This window comes from Petaurus breviceps, unplaced genomic scaffold (genome assembly GCF_028583685.1).
Source record: "Petaurus breviceps papuanus isolate PSGF00001 unplaced genomic scaffold, PetGlider_PUasm1.0 37, whole genome shotgun sequence".
Taxonomy (NCBI): Eukaryota; Metazoa; Chordata; class Mammalia; order Diprotodontia; family Petauridae; genus Petaurus; species Petaurus breviceps.
This window is the reverse complement of record NW_027186296.1, coordinates 6,039,120-6,064,421: the sequence shown is the minus strand read 5'-3', so window position 1 is coordinate 6,064,421 and position 25,302 is coordinate 6,039,120. Positions and strand designations below refer to the sequence as shown.

The window sequence follows — 25,302 nt, the reverse complement described above, 5'->3', positions numbered from 1 at the left end:
TGGAGGTAGAAGTAGAACTAGAGAAAAAGTAAGCATCAGAGTTGAGGAACAGTTTGGGGTGGGGGGAAACTTGGAATTCCAGAGGAGGGAATCAAGTGGTTCAGAGAATCCATGAAGACCTTTAGCTAATACTAAAAAAAAAAGTCAAGTTTTCAGGTTGTTAGAAGTGACCCAGAGCAGGAGACTGTTTGGGGTTGCCCTGACCCTCCATCCCTTCTTTCACGCCCCCTACACTAACTTTTATTTTGGGTGTTGGGCATGGGGTTTAGGAGCTTTCATCGCAGGGGTGCCTGTGCAGCCTGTCCTCATCCGATACCCCAACAGCCTGGTGAGTCTGAATCCAAGAAGGTGTGAAGATGAAAAGAACTTGAATTTGCCCCAATATGGGATAGGGGCCAATCATCACCCACACCATAGGAGTAATTGTGCATAAGCTGGGTAGAAGGGGCAAAGCTGGCAGAGTCTGGAGGAGGGGCAGTTTCTGGAAAGAATGAGCAAGCCTTTCCTCTCATTCCTAATCTCTGCTTCTCCCTTAGGATACTACAAGCTGGGCATGGAGAGGCCCTGGAGTGTGAGTCCTGGTGGTACCCTTGGGCATGTGGTGGGGGAGAGGATGTGGGAGTTCAGGGTGGGGTGTGGAAAAGGGAAAGGCTGAGGATTCATCACAGGATTCTCAGCCTACCTACCACCAGGCTGGCCAAGCCCTCCAGAGGTCATCCAGTCCAATTCATCCTGCTAACCTTTAGACAAAATAACACCTCTCCAAGGCTGGGGAGAACTCCAAGAAAGTTGGAATTACCTTAACCACCTTACCACCTTTTCCAGGGTCTCATAACTAGCATAGGCTAAAAGTGCTTCCTGCTTTCCTATTCTAGTTGAAACCTATTTATGCTTATTCTGTTCTCAGTGATTACCTCCCAGTAACCTCATCTTAACAATGAAACCCTCAGGGCTCCTCCATACCTAATCTTTCTCTTGAGGCTCTTTTCCTCTGACACAACTCCCTAGGGCTCACCATTTCTTTATCCCTTATATTGTGGTTAGTCCTAATATTAAGTATAACAGGCTAAGATGGCTGGCCATTTCCTCTCTACTCCTCTTACCTACCCCTCCAGTGCTTCCCAAATAAATGCCTCTTCACACAGCTGTGTTTAGCTAAAAGTCTACTTCAAGGAGTCATTTAAAGGACACCCCCTTACTGAATAGAGCCAAATAGAGTCAAATGGCCTTCAACTTCCACCATGATTGTTGAGGTCCCTTCATGAAGAGTTGAGATAGGATCCCTGACCTGGTAGGCATCAAAACTCTCTTCTCCCCCAGGCTCAAAGTTCTCTGGCTCACAGCCTCCCAGCCTTGTAGCCTTGTGGATGTGGAGGTAAGAAATAAAAGGCCCTGGGGAAACGGAATGGGAGATGAGTAGGTGTCACCAGGCAGATATTCTTTACTAGGGCATATGTTTGCATTTCAGTTCCTCCCAGTGTATCAGCCAAGCCCTGAAGAGAGCAGCAATCCCACTCTCTATGCCAACAATGTCCAGAGGGTCATGGCACAGTGAGTGTCCTTTTTGCATATGCCTAACTTCCACCATAGTTCCTAAAGCCAATGGCATAGAGCCCCTGTGGAAAAGCAACAAATGAAGAGAACTACCAGAGTAGAAGTGGGGTAGTGGGGAAGGGAACCAAAGGTCTAGAGCAGGGAGGAGGAGGAGTTAATCTCTTTGAAAACAAGCATATGAGTTCTTAGGTAATGAAAATTCAGGGATTATGATTTGCCTTCTCCACTAGGTAGACTTGTTGCTGTCCCAGATGTAGGATCTCTGAAGACACCTTTTTTTTCCACATTCCTCTTCACCATATAGGGCCTTGGGAATTCCTGCCACAGAGTGTGAATTTGTGGGGAACTTACCTGTGACTGTGGTTGGTCAGCTAAAGGTGGCACTGGAGCCCCAGCTGTGGGAGCTGGGAAAAGTGCTTCGAAAGGCTGGGTGAGTAACTTGGAATACAGGGCCAAAACTTGGGAGTAGTGGGGAGGTGGAGACTGAGAAAAGAGAGGATCAGAAGGGAAATACAGAAAGAACAAGAAACACAAAGAATAGGGATTGAAGGAAGGGTGGAATCCCAAGCAAAGGGGAAAAAAAGGAGAGAAAACAAGGAAACCAAAGGAAGAAAGGAGAGAAAGTAAACCACCAAAGTATGAAAGGTGGGAGACCTCGAGGGACTATTAGTTAAGAGAACAATCTGGGAACACACCCAGGCAATCCCACACTGGGAAGACTCAAGGGACGGGCCCAAGTTCTGAGAAGCATGGTGAGAAGGGAACTGGTCCAACTTCCTAGCCTGAAACACTTCCATTGTAGTCTGTCCCCTGGTTGTGTGGATGCCGGAGCAGAGCCAGGCCGGAGTCGCATGGTCAGCAAAGAAGAGTTTGCCAAACAGCTGCAGCTCTCTGACTCTCACACTGTGGCTGGCGCCTTTGACTACTTCCAGCAGGTGAGGAGGGAGCTGGGATGGAGAGTCTTGTCATCAGCGGTCCTATTCTCCAAGCACTAAGTGAGTAGCTTTAAGATTTAGGGAACACCTTCCAGGGGACATATTAGAAACTATCTCTGGAAAACAATGAAAGCCATATTGAAAAGGCTTCCCAGATACCTCATCAAACATTTTGTTTACATCTTATGCATTTGTCAGGCCTTATTTTGCATTATAATTATTTGTGCATGTGCCATAAACTGTAAGCTCTGTGCTGGCAGTCACTCTAAACTTGGTTTCTCCCCTAGTGCCTAACACAATGCTTTGTACACAGTAGGTGCTTAATAAGTGTTTGTTGAAGGCCACATTAGATAGCCAACTTGAGGGACCATAGTAGATAATCTAACTGCTATGTTTGCTGTCCCTCATAATCCTGTCCAGCCATGGTAGACAACAAGTATTTGTTGAACTAAGCAAGATAAGGAAATACAGGGAGAAAATAACAAGTACAGTGTCATAGATTAGTTGACAGCAGTATCTGGATACTGTCAAAGCTAGGGGAGCATCTGGTCTCTTATGGAGCCAAGTTCCTCTTTGTCTGAAGGGGATGAGATGAAGTAATTAAGCAGAATAGAAGGTGGATTGGAAGTTCTGGTACCATAACTTACTTTTGTCCCATGAATCTTAAATATACATGTTTTGCCTCCTTTCCTTTCTGTGGGAGCCCCCTCCTCAGATAAATCCCATAGCACTGAGGGGAGAGAGGGTGGAGGTGACACATCCTTCCAGTAACATCTGGTTCCACTCATAACCTCTTGGTTTATGTCATTCAGGAGCATCTAGCAGAAACACTGTAGCAGCAAGTTATGGTGCTATCCCTCAGTGAAGCCAAAACTTCACCACATGTCCAAGGAATTTTCAATAGTCTTGGCAGAATTTTTTTTTAAGAACCTGGGAGTTTCCATGTTTCCTAAATATTCCCAGGCTTTCTCAGGGAATTCCTAGTATTCCAAATATTTCTAGTGGCTTTGCCCACTGAAAGAATTATGGTCTTCCTGGAAGATGTCTGATGTTTATTGAATGCCAGAGTTCCTTCTTATCCAAAACAGATAACATGGTTCTCAAAAGTCCCCAGAGCAGCAGAGACAAACCAGATCTAATGGTTCTCCAAGTCAGTTTATAACAATCTCCCAGAAGAACAGGAATGAAATAGATGTTCTGGTCACACATACACACAGCAAGCATACTCCCCTATTTTGTAATAAGTGATGCTAGTGACTGACTGTCTTTCTATCCGTCTGACCAGTTTTCCCACATTGGCCAAGACCAGGAGAGTGCAAAACCAGTTCATCCAGCTTGGGGGCAATGAATAAATGTTGACAGGTGTGATAAGAATGTCAGTAATCTGGAGCTTTCCCAAATTCCTTAGGAATTCCCTAAAGGAGATTCCCCACAGGAAAGTCTTGGACACTCCCTCCATACTGGAGTAAGAAATCATTTTATCAGGTGACTCAGGAGACAACTTGAAGATGCCCATGGTTATTTTAGAGAAGCTCACCCTTCAGCACCCCAAAGGGAAATAATTATGCCAGGAAAAGTCAGTTCTTAGGCAGCAATGTAGAACTGGGAGATTGTATCTGGTGAGAGGAAAGGATGAACGAAGGCTGCCCTCATCCTTACATTATTGGCCACAATACCATGATATCTCCCATTTTCCACAGGATTCCAGAGGCTCAGTGGATTTCCGAGATGTGGCTCTTGCACTGGCAGCCCTCGATGGGGGCAGGAGCCTTGAAGAATTGACTCGTCTAGCCTTTGAGGTACTAGAAAGGTTGAGGGGACATTTCTAGATATGCAGAACATGATCTCCCCATCAAAATAACTGAAATAGTTTGTCCTAATGTTTTGGATAGTTTCTAGAACCTGGGTTCTTGACCCACTGCTATTTCTATTACACCATAGCAAATCTTAATATGGGGAGACCTAGAAAAGAGTCAGGGCAGGGTGGGTCCTTGGGTGATGGCTATAAAGGTTCTACTGTGATCAGCATGGAATGGTCTTGGGAAAGGGCTGTGTTGAGAGGGAAGAATATATTGGGGACAGGCCATCTTTTTGGTGACTTGGGAAGACCGAGGAAAGAGATGATCCTAGACTAACTGTTCTCCATCTTTTCTTGTTTTGTTGTTGTTTTTTTCCCCCTGAAAAGCTCTTTGCTGAAGAGGAACCAGAGGGACCAGGCCGTTTGTTGTACAAAGATGGCTTTGGCACCATCCTGTACCTGCTGCTGGGCTCACCCCGACCTTCAACTGCTGCTCTGCATGCCGAGCTGTGCCAGTCCACACCTACCCAAGGGCTCTCCCTCTGTGAGTCACCTCCTTCAAAGCCTGTCCTCAAAGGCACTGTGGGAAGGAGTGAGGAGGGATTGGAAAAAAGAAATACGAATAAACACTAGGGTTGTGGGAAAGAATGGATGCTGAGAATCAGAATATCTGAGTTCTAGAAAAGGAGCTGGGGTTGGGGCAAGAAAGTCAAGGAAAGTGGTGGGATCCTGGGGAGAGCAGAAATCTGTATTTCAGGAGAGCTGAAACTATAGGGAGAGAGCTGGGATTGAGGATGCATGAACTCTGGAAAGAAATAAGTCAGGTTGGGGGACAACTTTGTGGGAAGCCTAGGATCTGTTCCTCCTGGTGCTATAAAAGTCCTCTTTTTCATCACCTCTTCTCTCTTTTCCTTACCCCATCTCCTTTCCTTCCTTCCTACCTTATTTCACTAGGCCAGTTCCAGAACTTCTCCCTGCACGACCCACTCTATGGAAGACTCTTCAGCACCTACCTACGCCCCCCATATACCCTTCGGGCCAACCCCCAATCCCCAGAGGCCACATCTCATGGTATCCCTATCCCAACGTCCAATGGGACTGTGAACACCTCCAAGCCGAAAAACGACTAAGAGCCCTGGCCCCCTCCACACCCCTTTATTCCTAGCTCGATCCCAGCCCCTCAACTCAGGGCAGCACCAGGGGACTAGCCCATGCCTCCATCTCTGTTCATGTGACTCCTGGTTTTGTTTTGTTTTTTTAAGTTGGTTTTGGTTTTTTTGTAAGAAACTATTTTATATAAATATAAATCTATATCTATATCTATTAAAAAAAATGAAGCTCAGCCATATCAATGGCATCATTGTTTGGAAGCTTGGCAGTTGGTTTGCTCATTTGAGCATTCCAAATGTCTGGGGATGGCTGGGCCCTCCAAAGGTCATCCAAGATACAACCAGAATGGTTCTTTCTACTTTAAGACTACATACCCTATCCTCCTCTCTCTGCCACTGTTTATACGTCATCATTGATGTCACACATACACACACTATCCTTTGTGCCCAATTCACGTTGTTCTTTCACTAAAGATGGAGAATGGCTGCTCACTCCAGCACAGCTAACAGCAGCCTTTGGAGAGGGAAAGGAGGGGCAGAGCTGGAAGAAATGGAATAGTATGTCAACTCTAAAATACCAGCTTTCCCTGGAGTCAAGAGTTGTTCCTAAACCCAGCAAGGTGCTATATGCTTATGGATATTAATGGTAGGCATTCTATAGGAACCCTCTGTCCAACTTCTTACTAGGGCTAGGGGTAGGGAGGAAGGGATAAGAACACATTCCATTTGGGACACCCTAGAGGAAATTGGTTAAATGTCAATAGGACAGGTAGAGGTTAGATGCTAAAAAGGATTTACCATTGATGAGGGTTGTGAGACAGGGAGACAGATCATGCAGTGAGGCCAGTTGACTCCTCTTAGAGCTATCTCAGCATAGGGCTATCATCTTTCAGGGCTTGGGAAAGGGGATGGATGAAATATCTGAAGAACCCTATCAAACCCAGGAGATGGACATGGAAGCCAACCTGTTCTCTCCTGATGATGGCTGCAGGGAGAGAGCACGAGGCTGGAGGAGAAGATCCCACATCCTCTGTGAACACAGAAGCTGGGATCCTCCCATGATGTCTCCTCCCTTCCTCTACTCTGCCTCAGTTCCCCTGGCAGCAGAGACAGTAAGAACAAAGGAAAGATTCACTGCAGACCATTTCCAACAGGGATGTCTTTAATTCACTTTCTCATAAAACTCCCTCCAAGGGTCCTCTCACATCTTCTCACTGAGGTGGTCACCTCCATCCGGCTCAGTTGCTGATCTCCCCCAAACCTCACCATATTTATAGAGCAACCAGAAAGGAATGGCTGAGAAGATTAAAGAATTCTGACTGAGTACCACAGGGCCCGAATCAACCCTGAGGACCCCACCCCTGGGGAGTTACTGGTTGAGGGTAGGATAACTTGACTACCCCCTATAAGCTCCGCCTTCGTTTCTTTCTCCTCCCAGGGACATAACCCTCACGACGTCTCTTTCGGGGCTGTGAAGTCCGTGCTTCCCCCAAATTCAAGGACAATTCCCCAGAGATACCTACTTCACTCCCCAGCCGGGACCTTTTGTCTACAGGAGATGGTCCACCACCCAGAGAGCGTTTCCCAGACTTTGGTATGGGTGACGGAAGTTGACTGAGACCTAAAGCCTCTGGAGATAGTGAACGGGATGCTCGACTAGGTCCCCTAATCACTGCAGAGGCAGGTAGAGGACTGAGGGGCAGCCCCTGTGAGGACAGACTAAGTTTAGAGGCCAAGACGATAGCAAAGGTAGACAGTTCCATGTTCTCATCTTCCTTCTCTTGTTCTTTTCCAACCATATCTGTGAGTCCAAGTTTTGCCTTTCTTGGAGAAGAGGTTTCTCCAAGAGCCAAAGAGTCGCTAGTTTCTAGGGTTGGGGCTATTTCCCCAAGACACTGGTTAGGGGAGACTGGTTTTGGGGGCTCTTGTATGTTAGATTCATCCTTGGTTTCTGGTAAGGGACTTGTGTCTTTGAACTTTGGTAGGCCAAAATCCTCTCTGCTCTCTCTTTGGCATTCATAACATTTACTTTTTGGTGAACTAGAGTTAACTCCAATAACTAATTGGAGGTCATGGTCATTGCTGATAGGCAGTAAATTGTCATTCTCAGTGGTTCCCAGCAGAGGGGAACTTGAGTTTCCACTACTTTCTGTTATATTAACATCATGCCTCATCACTGGAAAGGAGGAACATTCTACAGACCCCAAGAGTAGGTCATGGCCTGGACATCTGGGGGAGAGTGTGTTTTTGGCAGACCCCAGGTTTGAGGAGTTACCTCCAGGACACAAATCACTAAGATCTCCATTTCCAGGAATGTGTCTTCCAATCCCTAAGACAGGGCTGCTGGCACTCAGAGGCTCTGAAAAGCTACAGTAGTTACCGTTTTCTAGGGGACTTGTGTCATCCTTGTCCCCAGAAGAAGCCATACTTTTTTCTGTGGCCTCAAGCATAATACTTCCTCTATGCCCCAAGGAAGAAATGTGGCTTTGGGTTCCTGGGACATGACAACCTCCCTGAGACTCCACATACTGAGATATTTCTCTGATCCCCTCAATCTGTCCTGGAGCCACTTCCAAATTTGTGGAATCCGCCTTGCTACTCACCCAAAGGGCTGAGCTGAATGGGGTCCTCTCCCTATCCCCAGCTGCTCTGGAGGAGGGGCTATGGCCAAAGCCTGTGATCATGGGAGCTCCTCTATTATCTCTCCAAGAAGTTCCCACCACAGTCTCTTCCTGGGGAACAGAAGATGGCTCCTTTCCTTGAGGAACCATCCCAAGACCTGTCACCTGGCATCCCTTCCTGAGACCCGTGACCTGGTGTCCCATTCCCTGACCTTGTGGAGAAGTAGTGAAGTCAACTGGTTCTGGAGGTCCAACCTCCAGATGGGTGGCTCCCTCCAAATGAGGTCCTTTCTGCCAGCTGTGGGGACAGGATTCTAGGATCCCCTCAGTCACCAAATGGTCCCCTTGGTCTCCAGGCCCCCCTGAGTGGCCTTCCTGATATAAAGACACCAGGGTGGTACCCTTCCCAGACCCTCTGCCTTCCACCCCTAAAAGGCCCCTAGTCACCTGTGGAGTGGCGATGTCTAGCCCAAGGTCCCAGCTACTAGGGGATGGCAAAGTATTACCGTCCCTTCCTAATCCCCTCAGACCCTCTGCTGCCCTGTCCTGCCTACCATGCCCTTCTCCCCTTGCCCGTTTTCCTGGAGAAGCTGTCTGCCCCAGGCGGACAATGCTCCCAGCCATACGAGCCCCAGGTGAGGGTCGAGGCCGCCCACCCCCGTCTTCCTCCTCATCAGATGGAGAAGGACTAGAGTCTGATTGGGCTCCACTGCAGCTTGGGGGCTCCTCTTCGTCCTCCTCTTCCAATGCCAACAGCCGCTTCTGCACAAGCTAAGACGAGAGTAGAGGAGAACTTCAAGCTCTGCCTTTGGTGATAAGGGGAGAGGGGTGGGGGAATAAAGGAAAGCTAGTAATTCGGGCAACAGCTTAACAATTAGAAGCCATCAGCCCTCCTCACCTGCATCTGCTTCTCAGATCTGGAATTGCTCATCTCTAGACAACTTTACTCTAGGCAGAGCAGGGTTTGGAAAAGTGCTTGGGGTTTCCCTCTTGGCTCTCTCCCATGATCCCTCCTCCCCACTCTCAGTTCCCTCCCATCTTTTACCTGAGTGAGAGTGAGTCCCTCTTCCTGTTCTAGCTCCTCACTTAGGGCCAAGGGATCCCTCTGTTGCTCTGGAGACAACACCTCTGCCAAAAACCTAGGGTGAATCACAGCCTCCACCTGAGGGAGAGAAAAAAAAAATAATCAGCATTTATATAGCGCTTTAAGGTTTGCAAAGTATTGTACAATCTTCACAACAACCCTGTGAAGTAAGTGCTATTGTGATCCCAGTGGTACAGATGAGGAAGCTGAGGTAGACAGAGGTTAAGTGACTTGCCCAGGGTCACCCAGCTAATAAGTGTCTGAAATAGGATTTGAACTCAGGTCTTCCAGGCTCCAAGTCAAGATTTCTTTTCCACAGCACCATCTACCTGCTTCAAGGTAGCTTGAAGAGAAGGAAGATGGGTTTGAGGCACAGGTCAGGGAACAAGGGGGAACCTCGCAGCCAAAAGAATCTCTAAGGAGCACATCATGTGGCCTCAGCTCTTCCTGCCCACTCCCAAGTTCTCATCTGAAGCTATGCATCCGGACCCAGCTCCTTACTTTCTCTCCTTTTGGGCAAGAAATAAAACAAAATGAAGAAAAAATAACAAACTCAAATTTTGGTATTCCAAGGGTCTCTCACCAAAAGCCAGGGCAAGAGCCCTCTCTCCCAGGCACATCCTCACCTTGGAGACAAAGACATCTTGAGCACATAGCTCCTCGATGTAACTCAGCAGATCGGGATCAGGATAGGCCTCCTCTTCTTCATCCTCCTCTTCCTCCTCTTCTTCTTGTTTCCCCTCTGGCTCCCCAGTGGCAGCATGGGGAACTCCTACCAGCCCTGCCATGATGTCAGCATACTGCTTCACAGCTTCTGGTGGGATCTCCTTGGGTGCTTCGGGGGCTGAGGGACGAGGAGGTCGGCGTTGGCGACGACGTGGGGGGCAACTCTTAGAGGCTGCCTTCTTCGGGATGTAAACTGGGGGTGAGGGAAAGGAGAGGTAGAGACAGCACAAGCCCACATGTATTTATACTGTTATGGGACACAGAAAAATGTTACACCTCATAAGGTGGGAAAATTGCCCACAAAGTCCAACTGTGGTTAGGACCCTAGAGAAGTCTCAGTAAAAGGACAAAGACTGAAACTTTAGTCGGCCTGAAATGTATGCATTCCTAACTCTTGTCCCCTCCTTTAGGTATTATTTCTTCTCCAGTCTCTATATCCATCAATGCTATTGATTGGCTGTACTAAAGTATCTCCAGGCCAGGTAGGCCTGACCTGATTTAGCAAAGGCTGAGGGACATTAGACATCAGAGCCCAAGGCAGAAAGTAAGGCCGAGGCAGTCCTAAGAAAAAAAAACACAGAATCAAGGGAACCTAAGAGTCACCTATATATTAGAACTGAAAGAAATCAGAAAAGACCATTCGGTCCAAAATCTAAAATGAGCTCAATATGAACCTCAGCTATAAATTTATGTTCAGATACTAACTGAGCTCCTACTCTTGTTGAAATAAACTGATTTCAGTACCAAAGTGCTAAAATACCCCAGAATTTCACTTTTATAATACCAGCAATGTTTGTTTGCATTCTGAACATAGTAAGACTGATAACATCCCTATCCTTAAATGACCAAAAAAAACATTCTTAACAAGAGAAAAATATGAAAAAAACATAGTTAATTTAAAAGCTGATGTGATTTTATTTTGTACTAACTGCTTAACAGAAACCAAGGAGTAATATATTTTTAAGCTCCAGATATTTTACTTGTCTAAAATTTTTAAGATTATGTTCAATTTGCTTAACCTTTTGTGAATTTTCCTAAAATATTTGGTTGTGCATTTTTATTTGTTTTTGAAAACAGACCAAGATTAATAAAACAGAGGGAGAAAGTTTATTTTTAAAAATCTGAAGCAAATGCCTTCCTCCCAGCAGATAAGGTATCTCTCTTTCACAGAGGAGGCAAATGATGGCCAAAGAGAATTAATGGAGAGGGTCATATAGCTAGTTAGTAGAAGAAAGGGGACCAAAAACCCAGCTCTGCCTCTTAATGCAATGTTCATTCCACTACATCTTCTGAGGGAAAAGCTGCAGAGGCAAAGCAGGAGTTTTCATTTAGGATATTTTTCTTTTTCAAGAGAAAGAGAAAAGCATGTAAATAATGCAGGGTAATATGCAAATTACTGTATTCAAGTTAAGAACTCAAAAATTTCAGGTAGCAGAATTGTAATGATAACCTTGCAAATCCCAGTTAATCTATGGCTGGTTCATATTTTCTTCCCTTCTGGGGGAAGTCTGGCTCACCTTGCTGCTGACAAATCTCAGGGACTGGGGGTCCTGGGGGATCAAGTTTAGGAGGGGCTGGAAGAGGCAAGCACTGAGACCCACTCATCAGTTGCATCTTCTGAATCTGCATTTCCTCCTCAGCCTCAAACTCCATGAACCTGTAGAGGTAAGGAAGGCAAGGGGCTTATGGCAAGATCCAATGACTCACTTTCCAGCTCCCAGGCTACATTCATATTGAAACTGAAATGAAGCAACCTAAGCTTGGGGCTCAAGGTACTATCTAACACGAGTCACCTAGGAAGGTGATCACAGGCTTGAAGGGGGTCCTAGAAGGTCATAGGACCATAGATTTAGAGCTGGAAGGGACCTTAGAGACCATATTTTGCCCATGAGAAAACCAAAGCTCATATATGTTAAATTACTTAACCCAGGAACCACAAATAGTAAACCACAGAGCCAAGATTTGCACCCAGGTGTGCTGACCAATCTGGTGCTCCTTGTCATTACATGCATCTCCTTACCTGCATTCTGGATAAACCACTGAAAAATTGGGTGAGAAGAAAGAAGAAACAGAGGGTCTTTCCTACGCTCAGACCACCCCCAGGTCTTACTTTATAGCCCCTTATGATCACCATGTCTGTCCTCTCTTGTATTTACCTTTTTACCCAGTGGGATGCAAAAGACACACACTAATAATACACATACTACTTTTAATGATAATAATAACTCCTATTTCTTGTTGGCAAAGCACGTTATATACAGTATCTCATTTGATCCTCACAACAACTTTGTGAGGTAGGTGCTATGATTATTGCATCTGGTATGGCTGTGGGTTCAGAAGCATACCAAAGAGTGCTGAATTCTCAGCTGGCTTAGAGAAGATGGTAGACAGGAGAGCCTCAGTTGGGTTGGTTGGTTGGTTGGTTTCTATACTCTGAAAGTAGTGGGTACAGAGATTCTCCAAAAGATGCCTGAGTTGGTTCCAATTCATCAGTTCCAGAGTATGAAGTAGGCACAAAGAAAGGGGGAGGAGGGAGGAATAGAGAATCTGGACCCCAAAATACTTCCTATAATGAATAAGAATGGTCATAGCATCGCTGGGCAGGAGGCTAGAAACTCCTCATGGTCAGGATTATAGTCTCCTTTTTTGTATATCCCAGTAGTAAGCAGAGAATATAACTGACATTTAATTCAAAGAACATTAATTCAATACCAACTGCGTAAAGCACTGTACCAAGCCTTAGAAATACAAAAACCAAAAGTAACAGTATGGGACTTGAAGGAGTTCATATACCCTCTGGCAAGGGAGGAGGGTTTTGGGGGAGGGGAAGGAAAGGGAAGAGGTAGTTATATGATGTGTACATAATCATAATAGAAGCTAGAGTATGATGGAGACAAAGGAGAGGACCAGACAAAATAGCATAGGAAACCTTGAGAAGGAAGAAAATAGAGTGATTAAGAAAGGCTTCACAGTGGAGCTGGCACCAGGCCTGAGTCTTAAAGGAAGAGAAGGATTCCAAAACAGAGATGAGGGAGACAGGGAGTACATTTTGTGAACTAAAGTCTACTTATACAAATGCACAGAAGTCAGAGAGAGAGAGCATGTCAAGCTAGGGGGACAGAAAGTAATACAATCTGCCTGAAACTCAGAATGAGTGAAAGAGTAAATTTTAATAAGGCAGGAAAGATATTAGAATTATATTGTGGAAGGCATCAAAAGCAAGTTTATGTATTTTGTCTTACAGGTATCAAAGATACCTGTAGTATCTGAAGTTTTTTGAGTAGGGAATGACATGGTCATACCTGTGTGTTATGTTAGCAGTGATGTGAAGGAAGAATTGGAGAGAGGAGGGCCATTTAGGAGACTATCCTATAGTAGTATGGCAAAAAGTAATGAGAAAATAAGGATGCCACTACTGGGCAAATACCCAAAAAAGATCAATGATAGAAAGAAAAGGGTTGTTTGTGTGTGTGTGTGTGTGTGTGTGTGTGTGTGTGTGTACACATTTATATACACACACATATATTCATAGCAGTATTTCTTTGTGGTAGCAAAAAACGGGAAACAAAATTAATAACCATGGATCCGGGATTGGCTAAACAAAGTTTGATATATGAATGCAATGGAATATTATTACACCATAAGAAATGATGAATTTTAGGAATTCAGACATGAAGGCTGAAAGGTCTTCCAAACAAGGATTTGAACAAAGTAATGAAGACTAAAGACAGCAGAACCAAGAGAACATAATGATTATAAACATGTAAATGATAACACTAAAAAGCAGTCAAACTACAGCAAACTATAACAATTAATCTTTGTCCTGGACAATCATCTGTTGGTGAAGGAGGAAACATAACTTCCTCCTCCAGGTAAAAATTCAAGGACTGCAGATGTGGAATATGATATTTACACTTTCAGATAACAAGAACATTATCCTGTTCTAACAAGGAAGGGTTTGATTTCATGGAGGAAGAAGGGGAAATGACTGTGATATAAAATGTAAGAGCCAACAATAAAATTTTCTTTTGAAGTATTGCTACAACTAAATTAGGGTGAACCAGAATGGTTCCAGTGTGAGTTGAGAAAATAGAACAGATGCAAGAGGTGTAAAGACAAAACTGACCAAACACTGTACCTGATTGGATGTGGGAATGTGGAAAAGGAGAGAATCAAAGATTACCTTGAGATTTCACACCCAAGTGAGTGGGAGGATGGTAGTACCATCAATTAAAAAAGGGAATTTGGGAGGAGAGATAGATAGACTTAGCTATCTAAGCTATTAGCTCAGTTTGAGATGATGGGGGAACCTAGTTGGAGATACAGAGTAGGTAGGTGGGAAGGGTTATAAATCAGCTGATCCTGAGAGAAGTTCATGATGAGTAAAATAAGGGATGCAACAGGAAGATCTAGCAAGAGAAGGCATTAGGCTGAGAACATGCTGCAAGATAATGGGGGTCAGATACCAAGGACCCATGAGACTTTGTGTCATCCCACATCTGTTCTGCCCTATCACATACCCTTCAGATACCAATCTGTATGAGACCCCTGGACTCATGCCTACCCCACCCATAGTCATCCCATCAAATGATCCCTACCATAAGTCCCTCCTAGTGAAGAGAACAAGGGTCAAACTCACTTTTCTGCCATCTCGTAGAAGATCATTCGGTCAAAGTTGCTACTTCGCTCCCACTCCTGCACAGCTCGTGGCAGTCCATCCTCCAGGGTCATAGTTGGCTTTAGCCGGGCCAGGGAACGAAGCACTGGGCTAAAAACACCCCTATTCCTGTCACATCCTACTTATGCTTCTCCCCATCATGACCCCTTCACAATATGCCTATCCTAGTACCTCCGCACTTCACACCCACTCTTTTCATTCCCCTTCTACATTCCCCTCCCCATCAGATCTCACTTATCTCTCTGTCTCCGTTAAAGCCCACATCCAATCAGACATGGTAATTTCCTCCCCTTCCAACCCCTGTTCTAACCAGAAATTGGGCAGATCTTTTAGAATGTAAGTTCCCTGAGAGTAGGAACTGTTTCTTAGTGTTCCTATCTCCCCAACACATAGCAGGCACTTATTAAATGCTTTCTGATTGACTAATTAATCAATCGCACAGAATCTGTGATGGAAAGCTGCTAGATTTGAGGGGTTGTGGCCTAAGAGACAGAGACAGTAAGGCAAAGAGACAAAGACAGAGACAGAGGCAGAGAGAGAAGACAGAGGCCACTAAAATCCTACTCTAGTACTTCATAGGTTCTCTAAAGCTATCCCCAAACTCTCCAAGATAGAAGCACTTAAGTACAGATCTTATTAACTGTGGGTCAGCCTAGCTAAATTTGGAGAGGCTCTCTGCCAGACTTCCCACCAGATGGTGATGTTTGGGGGAGCCACAGGAACTCATAAAACTGTCCACAAAGGCACAGTGGGTTTGCAATCTGTTGGTGAAGGAAGCAACCACATGCTTATGGCTAACATGCCTTCAGACCTAATTAACATCTTTCTGTCTATCATCACTGAAAAAGTTTTTCAGGAGTAGCCCAGATGCCTGAAAGCTTGAAAAGATATATGAGACACTTTTCACTTAGGGAATAATGATTGCCATCATTAGGACCTTAGGCAGAATTTATCATTGTTGTTTTTCTGCTTCCCTTTTGGTGCCCTCCTCCTAGTTTCTGGAGCTTCCCTTTTTTCTCAAAGCACCCCAGTCCTTAAGGACTTTCTATCTTCATGTGGTTCTCTAGTGGCCCAAGGCACACTAGTATAACACCCTACTTACTATATAAACCAGCCCTCCCCCTAAATATTATCCTATGCTCCAAAATTACCTCTCCCACCCTGATACCTTCCCCATTTCCTTAATATGATAGTCTTAGCTATGTGTTAGGAATGATGATGATGATGATGATGATGATGATGATGATGATAAGCTTTAAGGCTCGCAAAACACTTTAAAAATATTATTTCATTTTGACTTCACTAAGTCTGGGAAGTAGGTGCTATTATTATCCCCATTTTACAGATGAGGAAACTGAGACAGGAGAGGTTAAGTGACTTGACCAAGGTCACAGGGCTAGTAATTGCTTTAAGGAAAGAATTAAATTCAGTACATCCTGATTCCAGGTCTAGCACACTATCTACTGCTACTTTAATAACCTAATTACATAATTAAGATAATTCACAATAAGGCATGACTCACAGATAAGCATAACTCTGACAGGGACATTTGAATCTTAAAGCAGGAGCTTGTTAACTCAAATGAAGTATAAATGAAGGAATATGTATCAAGCCTATTTTTTAGAAGGGATAGGGAACCTTCTAACTGCTTCTTAACTATTCAACCCACATGAATCGTTTTTTGTCAGCAAAATGAAGAAGAGGACTCAGCACCCCAAGTCTGCTGGCACTCCTATATCTATGCCTTTGTAGAGGCCATTCCTCATGCCTGGAATGCATAACCTCCTTAACTTTCTCTTAGAATCCCTAGCTTCCTTCCTTAAATGAAGTCTTAACTGATTCCTTCTAGCTGCTAGTACCTGTTAAAATTACTTTCTACTTACTTTGGATATATTTTGCAGCTGGATAGAGATGTGGCTAGTGCTCTGGGCCTGGAATCAGGAAGACCTGAGTTCAAATCCTGCCTCCCAGCACTTACTAGATAAATGACCTTGTGCAAATCACTTAAGCCTCAGTTTTTTCAACTATGAAATAGGGATAATAATAGTGCCTACCTCACAGGGTTGTTGTGAAGATCAAATAAGATAATATCTTGTAAAAGTGCTTAGCATAGAGTCTAAAACATAGTCCCTTCCCTTCCCCCACACCCTACTTATATATGTACATGTTGGTTCATTCAATAGAATTATAAGTTTGTAGAGAGGTATAGATTTCAGAGTTTTTGTCTGTGTATTCTCAGTACCTGGTACATAGTCTGTAATTAATAAGTGTTTATTGATTAACCCATTCAAGCAATTTGGTTGTGTGATAGAAATAGGGCTGGTCTTAGAAGTTAAGCCAAGGAAGACCAATTCAAATCTTGCCTCAGACAACTGCTTAGCCATATGACCTTGAGTCAGTCACTTAACCTCTGCCTGCTTCAGTTTCCTCATCTGTAAAATGAGGGAGGTGATAGCACCAACCTCATAGGATTGTTGTAAGGATTGAATTAAATAACATATCTAATGTACTTTGCTAACCTTAAAGTTCTATATCAATGTTGGCTATTACTATGAAGGGACTTGGCTCAGTGTCACATGAGTAGCCTAGTTAAGGTGCATGGCCAACATAAGATGGGAGTATTTCTTTTGTAAATTTGCTAAGCTTTTTGACTGATAAAAATTTATGGAACCTATCTGCAAGGCTACATTTGAGACTCTATTTCCCCAAAGTCCTGGGACTCAGAATTTCCCCTAAGACTTACTGTAACAGAGAAATTACTGAAGGCACTGAGCTTTAAAGGGATTGGGGGGAGGGGAGGAGGAAAACAGAACCTTAATTTTGGCAGCTGGAAAAGAATTCAAGGAGGCAGTCAGCAAAAAGTGTGACACCCAGGATCTCAGTCAGATTTGGATACATAATATAACAAACTGTCCCTGACTCCCACTCCCACAAACCAGCTAAGTCTGCCCCTTTGCCCTATCAATATATATCCCCTAGAATGTATGCCACCTTCTTGTTACCTTTTTTCCCTTTCAAGACTGACCTTGATGGTCATTTAAACTTGATTATACAAGTATAAATATCAGCTAAAGGCACAGAGTGTTATTTGTTTACAGACCCTAATACCCTTAGGAATGTCCCTGTCTGGCTGACCCATTTGAACTGCTCTGCTTACACAAGAATGTGAAGGAACTATCTTTTTTCTGGGAAGTTGTACTGTGGCCCCTGACCTACCATCAGATACTTCCAAACAACTTTAGTCTATAGTCCATCAGGCCTCTCCTGACTCTTCCAAGAATAAATAGTCTGAAGGAATCTATAAGCATAACTCCAAAAGCAAGCACTCACTCACATGAGGAAACAGGAAAGGGCTTCTGCATCAGGGCTCTGGGGTAGGTGTCTCCGGGCCAGTGCCTTGTAACGTTGCCAGCGACGAAAGTTCTCATAAACACCCTTGGAGGTGCAGGAAAGGTCACCCAGAGAGGGTTTGGGACGAGGTAGGGGTGGGCCTCCCTCCCCTGGAGTCCCATCTGGCCCCCTCCAAGCCTTTTCTGGAGGTATAATAGGAGCGAGTTGGGCAGTGGGTGGTGGGGCTAGGGGAGGATGGGGAGGAGGTCCCTCTCCTTCACCAGCCTGGGCCACTCCAACAGCCTTAGCAAGAAGAATGGTCTTGACATTGGTGGCTGCCAGGAACCGGGGAGTGGGGCCTTCAGGGCCCCCTCGGGGAGGACCTGGGACAATCCAATTGAGGGCAGTCTGAGTGAGAATAAAGGTCTGAGTTTGGGGGGCCTCAGTTGGGCCCCCCTCTGTCTTGACTTTGACGATGACTTTACCAGCCCCACCCCCACTAGGGCCTGCTCCCCCATCTCCTGTCACCAGTAGTGTACTAGGGAAAGCAGACAGAACCAGAGGGCTACCAGGATGGAATGGTGAAGAAATGGGAGCCTGAGGTGGTGGCTCCCAGGGAGACTTGTCTGACGGTCCTGGAGGAGGTGGGGGTAAAGGAAGTGAAGTACAAGGTGGGACAGGGCCAGGCTTCGGGGTCATTTCAGGTCCAGACAATGGAGGAGCTGTTGAGAAAAAGGAGGGAATGGAGCAGGAAATGAGGCAACTAGAGGCCTCAGCATCTGGGTACCTTTTGGACATTGATGCATTACAGAGTTGGTCTCCTAACTCACAGGGTAAACATCTTTGCCAGTTTAAAAAAAAAAAAAAAGACAGGGAAATGCCTACAATGTCACCACCAACCACTTTAAGGATATTCTTAGCAGTCTACCTCCACTGGGTGGTGTCCCAAGATCTAGAACAGGGCTGACATGCAGGAAATAACAACTCAAAGCATGACCCCACGTAGGAGGTTGAGCATCTGATGGAAGAATCTAGAATTTGGCCATTCCCTAAGGCTCCTTTGGTGTCACTAAATTAGAGATAGATTCAGAGAGATTCAGAGAGGTTCCTGGCCCCGTTTCTTCATTCCTCCCCTTTTTCATCTCCTTGCTGCTTTTTTTAAGTCCCCTATTCCTCTTCTCACCTAAAAGTACAATAAAGAAAATTCTATAGCCATAACCAATTTATCCCTAAAACTCATTCCTATTAACAACTAGTTCATTTCTGCTTATGGGAGTAAAATCAGAGACATCCCCCCCTACTCCCAGCCATCTCTAGCCACTTAATCCTTCTTCTAGTCTTTTTAACTTGAGGAGGGGAAGCCCATAGAGATTCCCAGAGATTCACCACTCCAGAAGAGTAAAGACTGAGCAATAAGAGGGCAGTAATAGGCTAAGTGGACAAAAATGACAGTTTTTCGTATGCTTCAGGCAGCTAGCTGACAGATCCAGTGAAATGTGGCAGTTGCTGCTAAGACTGATTCTGATTCTATCTATGGTTTATAATGGAAAGGGCAAGGCTTTCAATTAACAAGTCATTATTGAACACTTACTATGCACAAGGCATTGGGAATACGAGAAAATATAACACCACATATAATATATAAGATGCCTTCTAAGGAGATACCTCCATTTAATAATAACAAGAGTTTAACAATTCACCAAGGCCTAATCCCACTTTATCTCACAAAGGACATGAAACTCACAGTTCACCTCCCTGAGCATAAAATATGATCATGGATTCATGGAAGATTGTGGGCAAGCTCATCAATCTGATGACTAGCAGGGAAAGGTCAGGACATGCTAGCCATAATAGAAAGAGGGGGGGAACAAGGTGAGATGGATTAGAGGGCCTAGGTCCTAGGATAGATGAAACAACTCAGAGTAAATCAGTACAGTCTATATTCCAACTGTGGTTGAATAAGCATGTATTAACCACCTCCCCAATACTACCCAACCTTCAGCCCCTGATAAATCAAAGAAACAAGCTCCAGATGTTCCCTGGGCAAAGAAAAACTGAGGTTACTAGGTTTCAAGGAAACTGAGGTATTCCACCCTATAGTAGTTATTGTATTGTATCTATATTAACCTATGGGGAAATGGGTGGTGGTATTGTTTTGAGGTCCTTCCCAAGCCTCATAGTCTCTTGGTAGGTTCAGGGCATGCCTTAGCAAAAGAGGACCACTCTGGTCAAATTTCTGTCAAAAGTCCTTTCCACCCAATTCCCTCTTATCTTCCCTGATCTAATATATCCCTGCTGAAATATCAATTTCTAAAGCAAAAACTTGGGAAAAGAGGGTCTAGTTGGCAGAAAGAAGCACATATATGTTAGACCTAATTCTACTAGGCCCTTTTATCTTTCTTTAAGGGGGCTAATGTCTAGTGACTGGAGGTTTCTTGCCTATTTAAATCAATCTGCTAATGGTCCTTCTCTCTAAATTCAGAGCTACCTGGCTCAGTTCTTCCAAGGCATCCCAAATCAGCTCTGAAGATATTGGCTTTGTGAACCCCAAGGCGCCAAACTGGTTCCCCAACCTCCCCAGGTCTGTTGCCTGAGAATAGGATGGATCCATTGATCTCTCTTCCTCTTAGGTCCCACAGTTCAGGCCAAAAATGTGATCCCCAGGACTACAGTCCCAAATTTCTGTCCCTAGGGCTTGAGGGGGTAGGGGGCATGGATTTTTGTGACAGGCCCCCAGCCCCGCTCACCTCCATCTGGGACTGGACGTTCTGGCTTGGGCACTAATCGGGGCTGCCTAGCAGCCTCCAGGATGGGGCAAGGGTCAGATCCAGAGCCCAGAGGGCCACCTGGTTACATACAGTAGCTGCCCAAGAATTGAGGGTAGCAGAAAGGAAAAGATTGAATCAAAACAGAACTGGAACCTAGAAACCAAGGCATTCTGCAGTGGGGGAAGGGAGAGAAGAGTGAGGGCAAGGCCATGGGACTGAGGAACATTCTGTGGGAGGATGGGGGAGGAGAATCAGGTTGGAAAGGCACAGACAAGAAAGTGCTTCTCGTGGAGTATGGAAGATCTGAATTCAGATCCTAACTCAAACAATTATCAGATGAATGACCCTGAATGTACAAGTCACTTAACCTCACCAGCCTCAGTTTCCATATCTGTATAATGAGGGGGGGATGGACAATAAGGTCCTTTCCAGCTCTCAATGTCTATTTCCATTTATAAAATAAGAGTTTGGGCCTGGAAGGTCACCTTCAGTCCATGATCCACTGATCCTAGGTAAGTAGTGGAACAGAGTTGTCTCCAGATCCCAGACCCAAAATTAAACCCAGCTTCTTGAACTATTATTTTGAATTGTTTCTCAAATTTCCAAGTTCACCACTTTCCCACCCCTGCACCCGTTCATTTTTCCCTTCTTTTCTGCTAACCTACTCCCCTACCATTCTTCGGCTTCTAGCCTTTAATCTCATTCATCCACTCTCCAGTGTGCAGCACATAGTATAGAGGCCCTGGGCTCACATCTCTGGACCGGCTCCCCTACTTATTCCCGCGGGGACCTTGAGCAAGTTAATGAACTTGCTTGAGCTTCAGTATCCTCATCTGGAAAAATGAAGGGTCTGACCTAGGTGCTCTAAGGTCTCTTTAGGTTTCCCAGACTTCAAACCCGGGTCAAAGGCAACTTTGGCGCTGCCTTGGAGCCTGTATTTACCTGCCCCCTGTAAGGTTCTGGGTACATCGGTTCTTCAATGTTAGTACTTACTGGAGTGTGTTTGCAGAAGAGGGATATTCAAGATCTGGGTTCAAAAATATCAACCTCTCTATCCCTGAAGGAATGAGGTAAACCTGAATCCTTGTGTAATGGCCTCCACTGGCATTAGAAGCCCACTTTCCTTCCTCCTCTGGCCCCGCTCTTCCAAAGCCTATCACAGTTTCCAGAATAGGGATGCGCTCTCAAGTGCACTCCCAAGTGCGAGGACTCCCCCTTCAGGAGGGCAGGAGGAGAGGAGTCAGGGACTACAATTCCCAGCATGCCAAAGGGGCGCGGGGGCCTCTTCTTCCCGGAAGTATCCCTGGAACAAACACGTGGGTCGTGGGGGCTGGCCCGGCCTTTCTTGGCTGTTTGTTGGAGGCTCCCGGGTTAAGAAGGAGGTGGAAGCGTAGTTGTAGCCGAGACTTTCTGTGGCGTATCCGGATTGCGAAGTGAATTTGGCCGCGATGTTTCTACAGTATTACCTCAACGAGAAAGGGGACCGGGTCTACACCCTAAAAGTAAGGAGTTAAGCCCCGACTGCTGAGGCTGACTTGGGGAGGAAGGCACGGGGTTGTGGAGGCTTAGGAGAGAGATTGCAGGGGAGAAGGAGAATTAGGGAGGAGAGGAAGAAATTAACCGCTCGAGTTAAAGAAGCCAATTTAAAGTCAACCCTGAGCAACAGAAGTTAGTAGCTAGCATTATATGATTCTTTAAGGTTTGCAAGCACTGTTACAAATCTCCCCTTTGAGCCTCACAACCACCCTGGGAGATAGCCCTTTTTTTACCTAAGAAGTATCTGGAGGCGGCTCATTTTTTTCTGGCGCAGTTCTCCTTTTGTGTGTTCTTTATACCGAAATAAATGGTCGTGTGAAAAAGAAAACGTATTTAGAAAAAGAAAAGCAAGAGGAACAAAAGCCCAAGGATGGAAACCGATGGGGTAAACATTTGTTAAGCGCCTTTCTGCACTTTGCTTGGCGCTGGGGAGAAAATATAAAAAAGAAACAGGCCTTGCATTTAGGGAACTTGCTTTCTAACGGAGAAACCACGAGGTAATTTCGGGTGGTGAGGAAGTTGTGCTGGCCGCAGTGGGAATCCAGGAGGGCCCCATGCTGGGATGGTATTGAGCTGTATTGTAGTTTGAAGGAATCTTGCTAAGGATTTCTAGAGTCGAAAGTTGGGGAAGGAACTAATTTCCCGCTCCTAATCACAAATACCACTTAATTCAGTATTTATTCCGAACCTTTTACTCTGTCTTCAAACTTCCCATCACTCCATTCCCTCCTGTGTCTATGGAGAGAGTCAATAAACACGCACCAGCTTTTGGGATACAAAAAGAAGGAAAAGACTCTCCGTACACAACCTAAAAATCTAATCATACTTAGCACAGTTCTTGTCTGTTGTTAAGCACCAATAATACTGGGGCTTTGCTGGAAGCTGACTAGCTTGGGGATGAAGGGAGGAGGGACCAGGGATATGAATGAGAGTAAATAACCTCATACCCTTTACCTGTTTGGATCTTTTCTACCTTTTCTCTGTTTCTGGTCTAAAACCAGTAAACATACTGTGCTAAGCACTGGGGATACAAAAAGAGCCAAAAGACCTCTGTCCTCAAAGAGCTTGCAATCTAATGAGGAAGACAACATGCTAACATACATATGAAGCAAGCTATGTACAGGATAAACAGGAGCTAACAAGGGCAATGGCACTGTAATTAAGAAGGTTTGGGGAAGGTTTTCTTTAGAAGGTGGGATTTTAGTTGAACTTAAAAAGAAGCCAGAGAGGTCAGTAGGCAGTGTACCAGAAGAAGTGTTCTAGGTATGGGGTATACCAGAGAAAATATCTGGAGCCAAGAGATGGAGTGCCAAGTTTGTTGAATAGCCAGGAGGCTGATGTCACTGCATCAAAAAATATGTGGTGGGGAGTAACATATAAGAAGACTGGAAGAGTAGATAGTGGCTAGGTCATAAAAAGCTTTGAATTCCAAAAAGTACATTTTGTATTTGATACTAGAGGCAATAGGACTCCACTGAAGTTTGAGTGGGTGGGTGATATGGTCAGACCTGTACTTTAGGTAAATCACTTTTGTAGCTGAGTGGAGGAAAGAGTGGAATAGGGACGGTACTTCAGGCAAGTCATCAGGCATGAAGTAATAGGAGCCTGTAACTAGAGTGGTACCAGTGCCAGAGGAGAGAATTCACATTCAGTTCTCCTTTTTATCATAACAGAAAACAGATCCTGCAGGACAACAGACCTGTTCAGCTCACCCAGCCAGATTCTCTCCAGATGACAAGTACTCAAGACACCGTATCACCATCAAAAAGAGATTCAAGGTTCTCATGACCCAACAAGCACGATTGGTCCTATGAATTACCAACCCACCAAACAATGGCAGCCACCAAGGACTCTGGCTCAAGAACCTTTTCCTACATCTAGGAGACCTCATTCAGGAAGAGTTCAAATCTTTGACTCTCTTAACCCATTCTCACAACTTTACAATTCTCCTTTTACACATTTGCTTCTTAGAATCCAGTCTCAATTTGCCTGTGTTCGGTTCCTCTCTGTACTTGGTAGCAATCAACCTAAAATGAAAAAGCCTAAAGTTGCCACACCTTTTTAATCAATGTTATAGGCTATTAAACCTGAAATGATTTAGAGGTCTATTTTTCTTTCTTATTTGGGGACTAGAAAGTCTTTGAATTGATCAGAGGAAGCTATGTGGTTCAGTGGATAGAGTGCTGGTCCTGGAGTCAGGATGACTCGAATTCAAATACAATCTCAGACACTTAATACCAATGTAACTCTGTGCAAGTCACTTAACCTCTGTTTGACTCATTTTCCTCAGCTGTAAAATAGTGATAATAGCACCTACTTTGAAGGATTGTTGTGAGGATTAGATGATAATATATTTGTAAAAAGGTACTTAATACAGTACCTGGCATGTAGTAGGTGCTATAGAAATGCTTATTCCCTTTTCATGATCAAAAAGTAATTTAATATCTCAATTTTTATTATTTTAGAATACTAGCATGTCTGCACTGGAATTCAAAATTCCTCATTTTCTTCAGTAAAAATTAATCAAATTGGACTCGATGGTTTAGTTTCTTTTAGCTCTAAAGTTTTAATTCCTGTTGATAGCCTTGAATTTCTTTCCCCTCTGTAGTGACACAGATTTTCAACATGGCACAACAGTGCCCACGAGATAGGTCTTCTGAATGGATGGAGTAACCAACAAGCATTATCTTCACCTGGAGATTATCTTTGTTCTGAGGAAAATGTTTTGTAAACCTTAAGGTACTAGATGTGTGTTCTGAACAGATTGATTTTAACCAAAGAACCGCTGAAGCTCAGATCAATTTAAGAGAACAGTCATGCATTCTGACAAATGTTTTCATGTTGAGGATTGAGCGGACAGAAACATTAAAAAAATTAAGTTTTAATATTTTGATTAATTCTCATCTGACAGAAAGCAACATACAGATTTGCTTTAGGGCAATGTAATAGAACCCAAAGCAGAACAGACCAGAGGTGACTGTTCGATTCCTTAATTCTTTCTTGGCCTTATTTCCCTCTCTCCCATTGCATGCAGGGGAACCCATCCCCCTTTTCCTCAACATAAGATGTCTTTTGAGAGGTGTTACCTAAAGAAAACTTAAGTTAAAAAGATAGGAAGAAACAATAGAGTAATACTTTTAAAAACCTTATTCTTGGTCTGCTT

The 25,302-nt window shown here is 44.5% G+C and overlaps 3 protein-coding genes across 3 annotated transcripts in view; 2 read left to right on the top strand and 1 right to left on the bottom strand.

Annotated features, from left to right (window-relative positions):
- The window catches only part of LPCAT4 (lysophosphatidylcholine acyltransferase 4), a 10,935-nt gene extending 5,309 nt beyond the window's left edge, over positions 1-5,626 (top strand). The window contains exons 2-10 of the mRNA XM_069097599.1: positions 118-328; positions 537-571; positions 1,321-1,375; positions 1,469-1,551; positions 1,859-1,984; positions 2,357-2,489; positions 4,190-4,288; positions 4,675-4,831; positions 5,242-5,626. Coding sequence (XP_068953700.1) covers positions 118-328; positions 537-571; positions 1,321-1,375; positions 1,469-1,551; positions 1,859-1,984; positions 2,357-2,489; positions 4,190-4,288; positions 4,675-4,831; positions 5,242-5,417 — 1,075 coding nt within the window. The 3' untranslated portion in view covers positions 5,418-5,626. The remainder of the gene's footprint in view (positions 1-117; positions 329-536; positions 572-1,320; positions 1,376-1,468; positions 1,552-1,858; positions 1,985-2,356; positions 2,490-4,189; positions 4,289-4,674; positions 4,832-5,241) is intronic.
- Positions 5,627-6,587: 961 nt separating this feature from the next.
- Positions 6,588-18,534, bottom strand: NUTM1 (NUT midline carcinoma family member 1). Its single transcript, XM_069097419.1, has 6 exons — positions 17,840-18,534; positions 14,467-14,595; positions 11,345-11,484; positions 9,728-10,020; positions 9,063-9,179; positions 6,588-8,788 (listed from the first exon to the last, which is right to left on the bottom strand). The coding sequence occupies exons 1-6, from the start codon at positions 18,532-18,534 to the stop codon at positions 6,800-6,802; spliced, it is 3,363 nt and encodes a 1,120-aa protein (XP_068953520.1). The 3' UTR covers positions 6,588-6,799.
- Positions 18,535-21,894: 3,360 nt separating this feature from the next.
- Positions 21,895-24,245, top strand: NOP10 (NOP10 ribonucleoprotein). The gene is made up of 2 exons (XM_069097673.1): positions 21,895-22,105; positions 23,813-24,245. Exons 1-2 carry the CDS (start codon positions 22,052-22,054, stop codon positions 23,951-23,953), a joined length of 195 nt encoding a protein of 64 aa, XP_068953774.1. The 5' UTR covers positions 21,895-22,051; the 3' UTR covers positions 23,954-24,245.
- Positions 24,246-25,302: the final 1,057 nt, after the last annotated feature.

What these genes read in the sequence shown, in the direction of transcription:
- NUTM1 (XM_069097419.1), bottom strand. Translation starts at nt 18,534, where the DNA reads ATGACCCCGAAGCCTGGCCCTGTCCCACCTTGTACTTCACTTCCTTTA. An exon ending in GCCCTTTCCTGTTTCCTCAT is followed by an intron (nt 14,596 to 17,839) that starts GTGAGTGAGTGC and finishes GGGTGTTTTTAG; the next exon opens with CCCAGTGCTTCGTTCCCTGG. An exon ending in TTCTACGAGATGGCAGAAAA is followed by an intron (nt 11,485 to 14,466) that starts GTGAGTTTGACC and finishes TTACCTCTACAG; the next exon opens with GTTCATGGAGTTTGAGGCTG.
- NOP10 (XM_069097673.1), top strand. Translation starts at nt 22,052, where the DNA reads ATGTTTCTACAGTATTACCTCAACGAGAAAGGGGACCGGGTCTACACC. An exon ending in ACCGGGTCTACACCCTAAAA is followed by an intron (nt 22,106 to 23,812) that starts GTAAGGAGTTAA and finishes TTATCATAACAG; the next exon opens with AAAACAGATCCTGCAGGACA.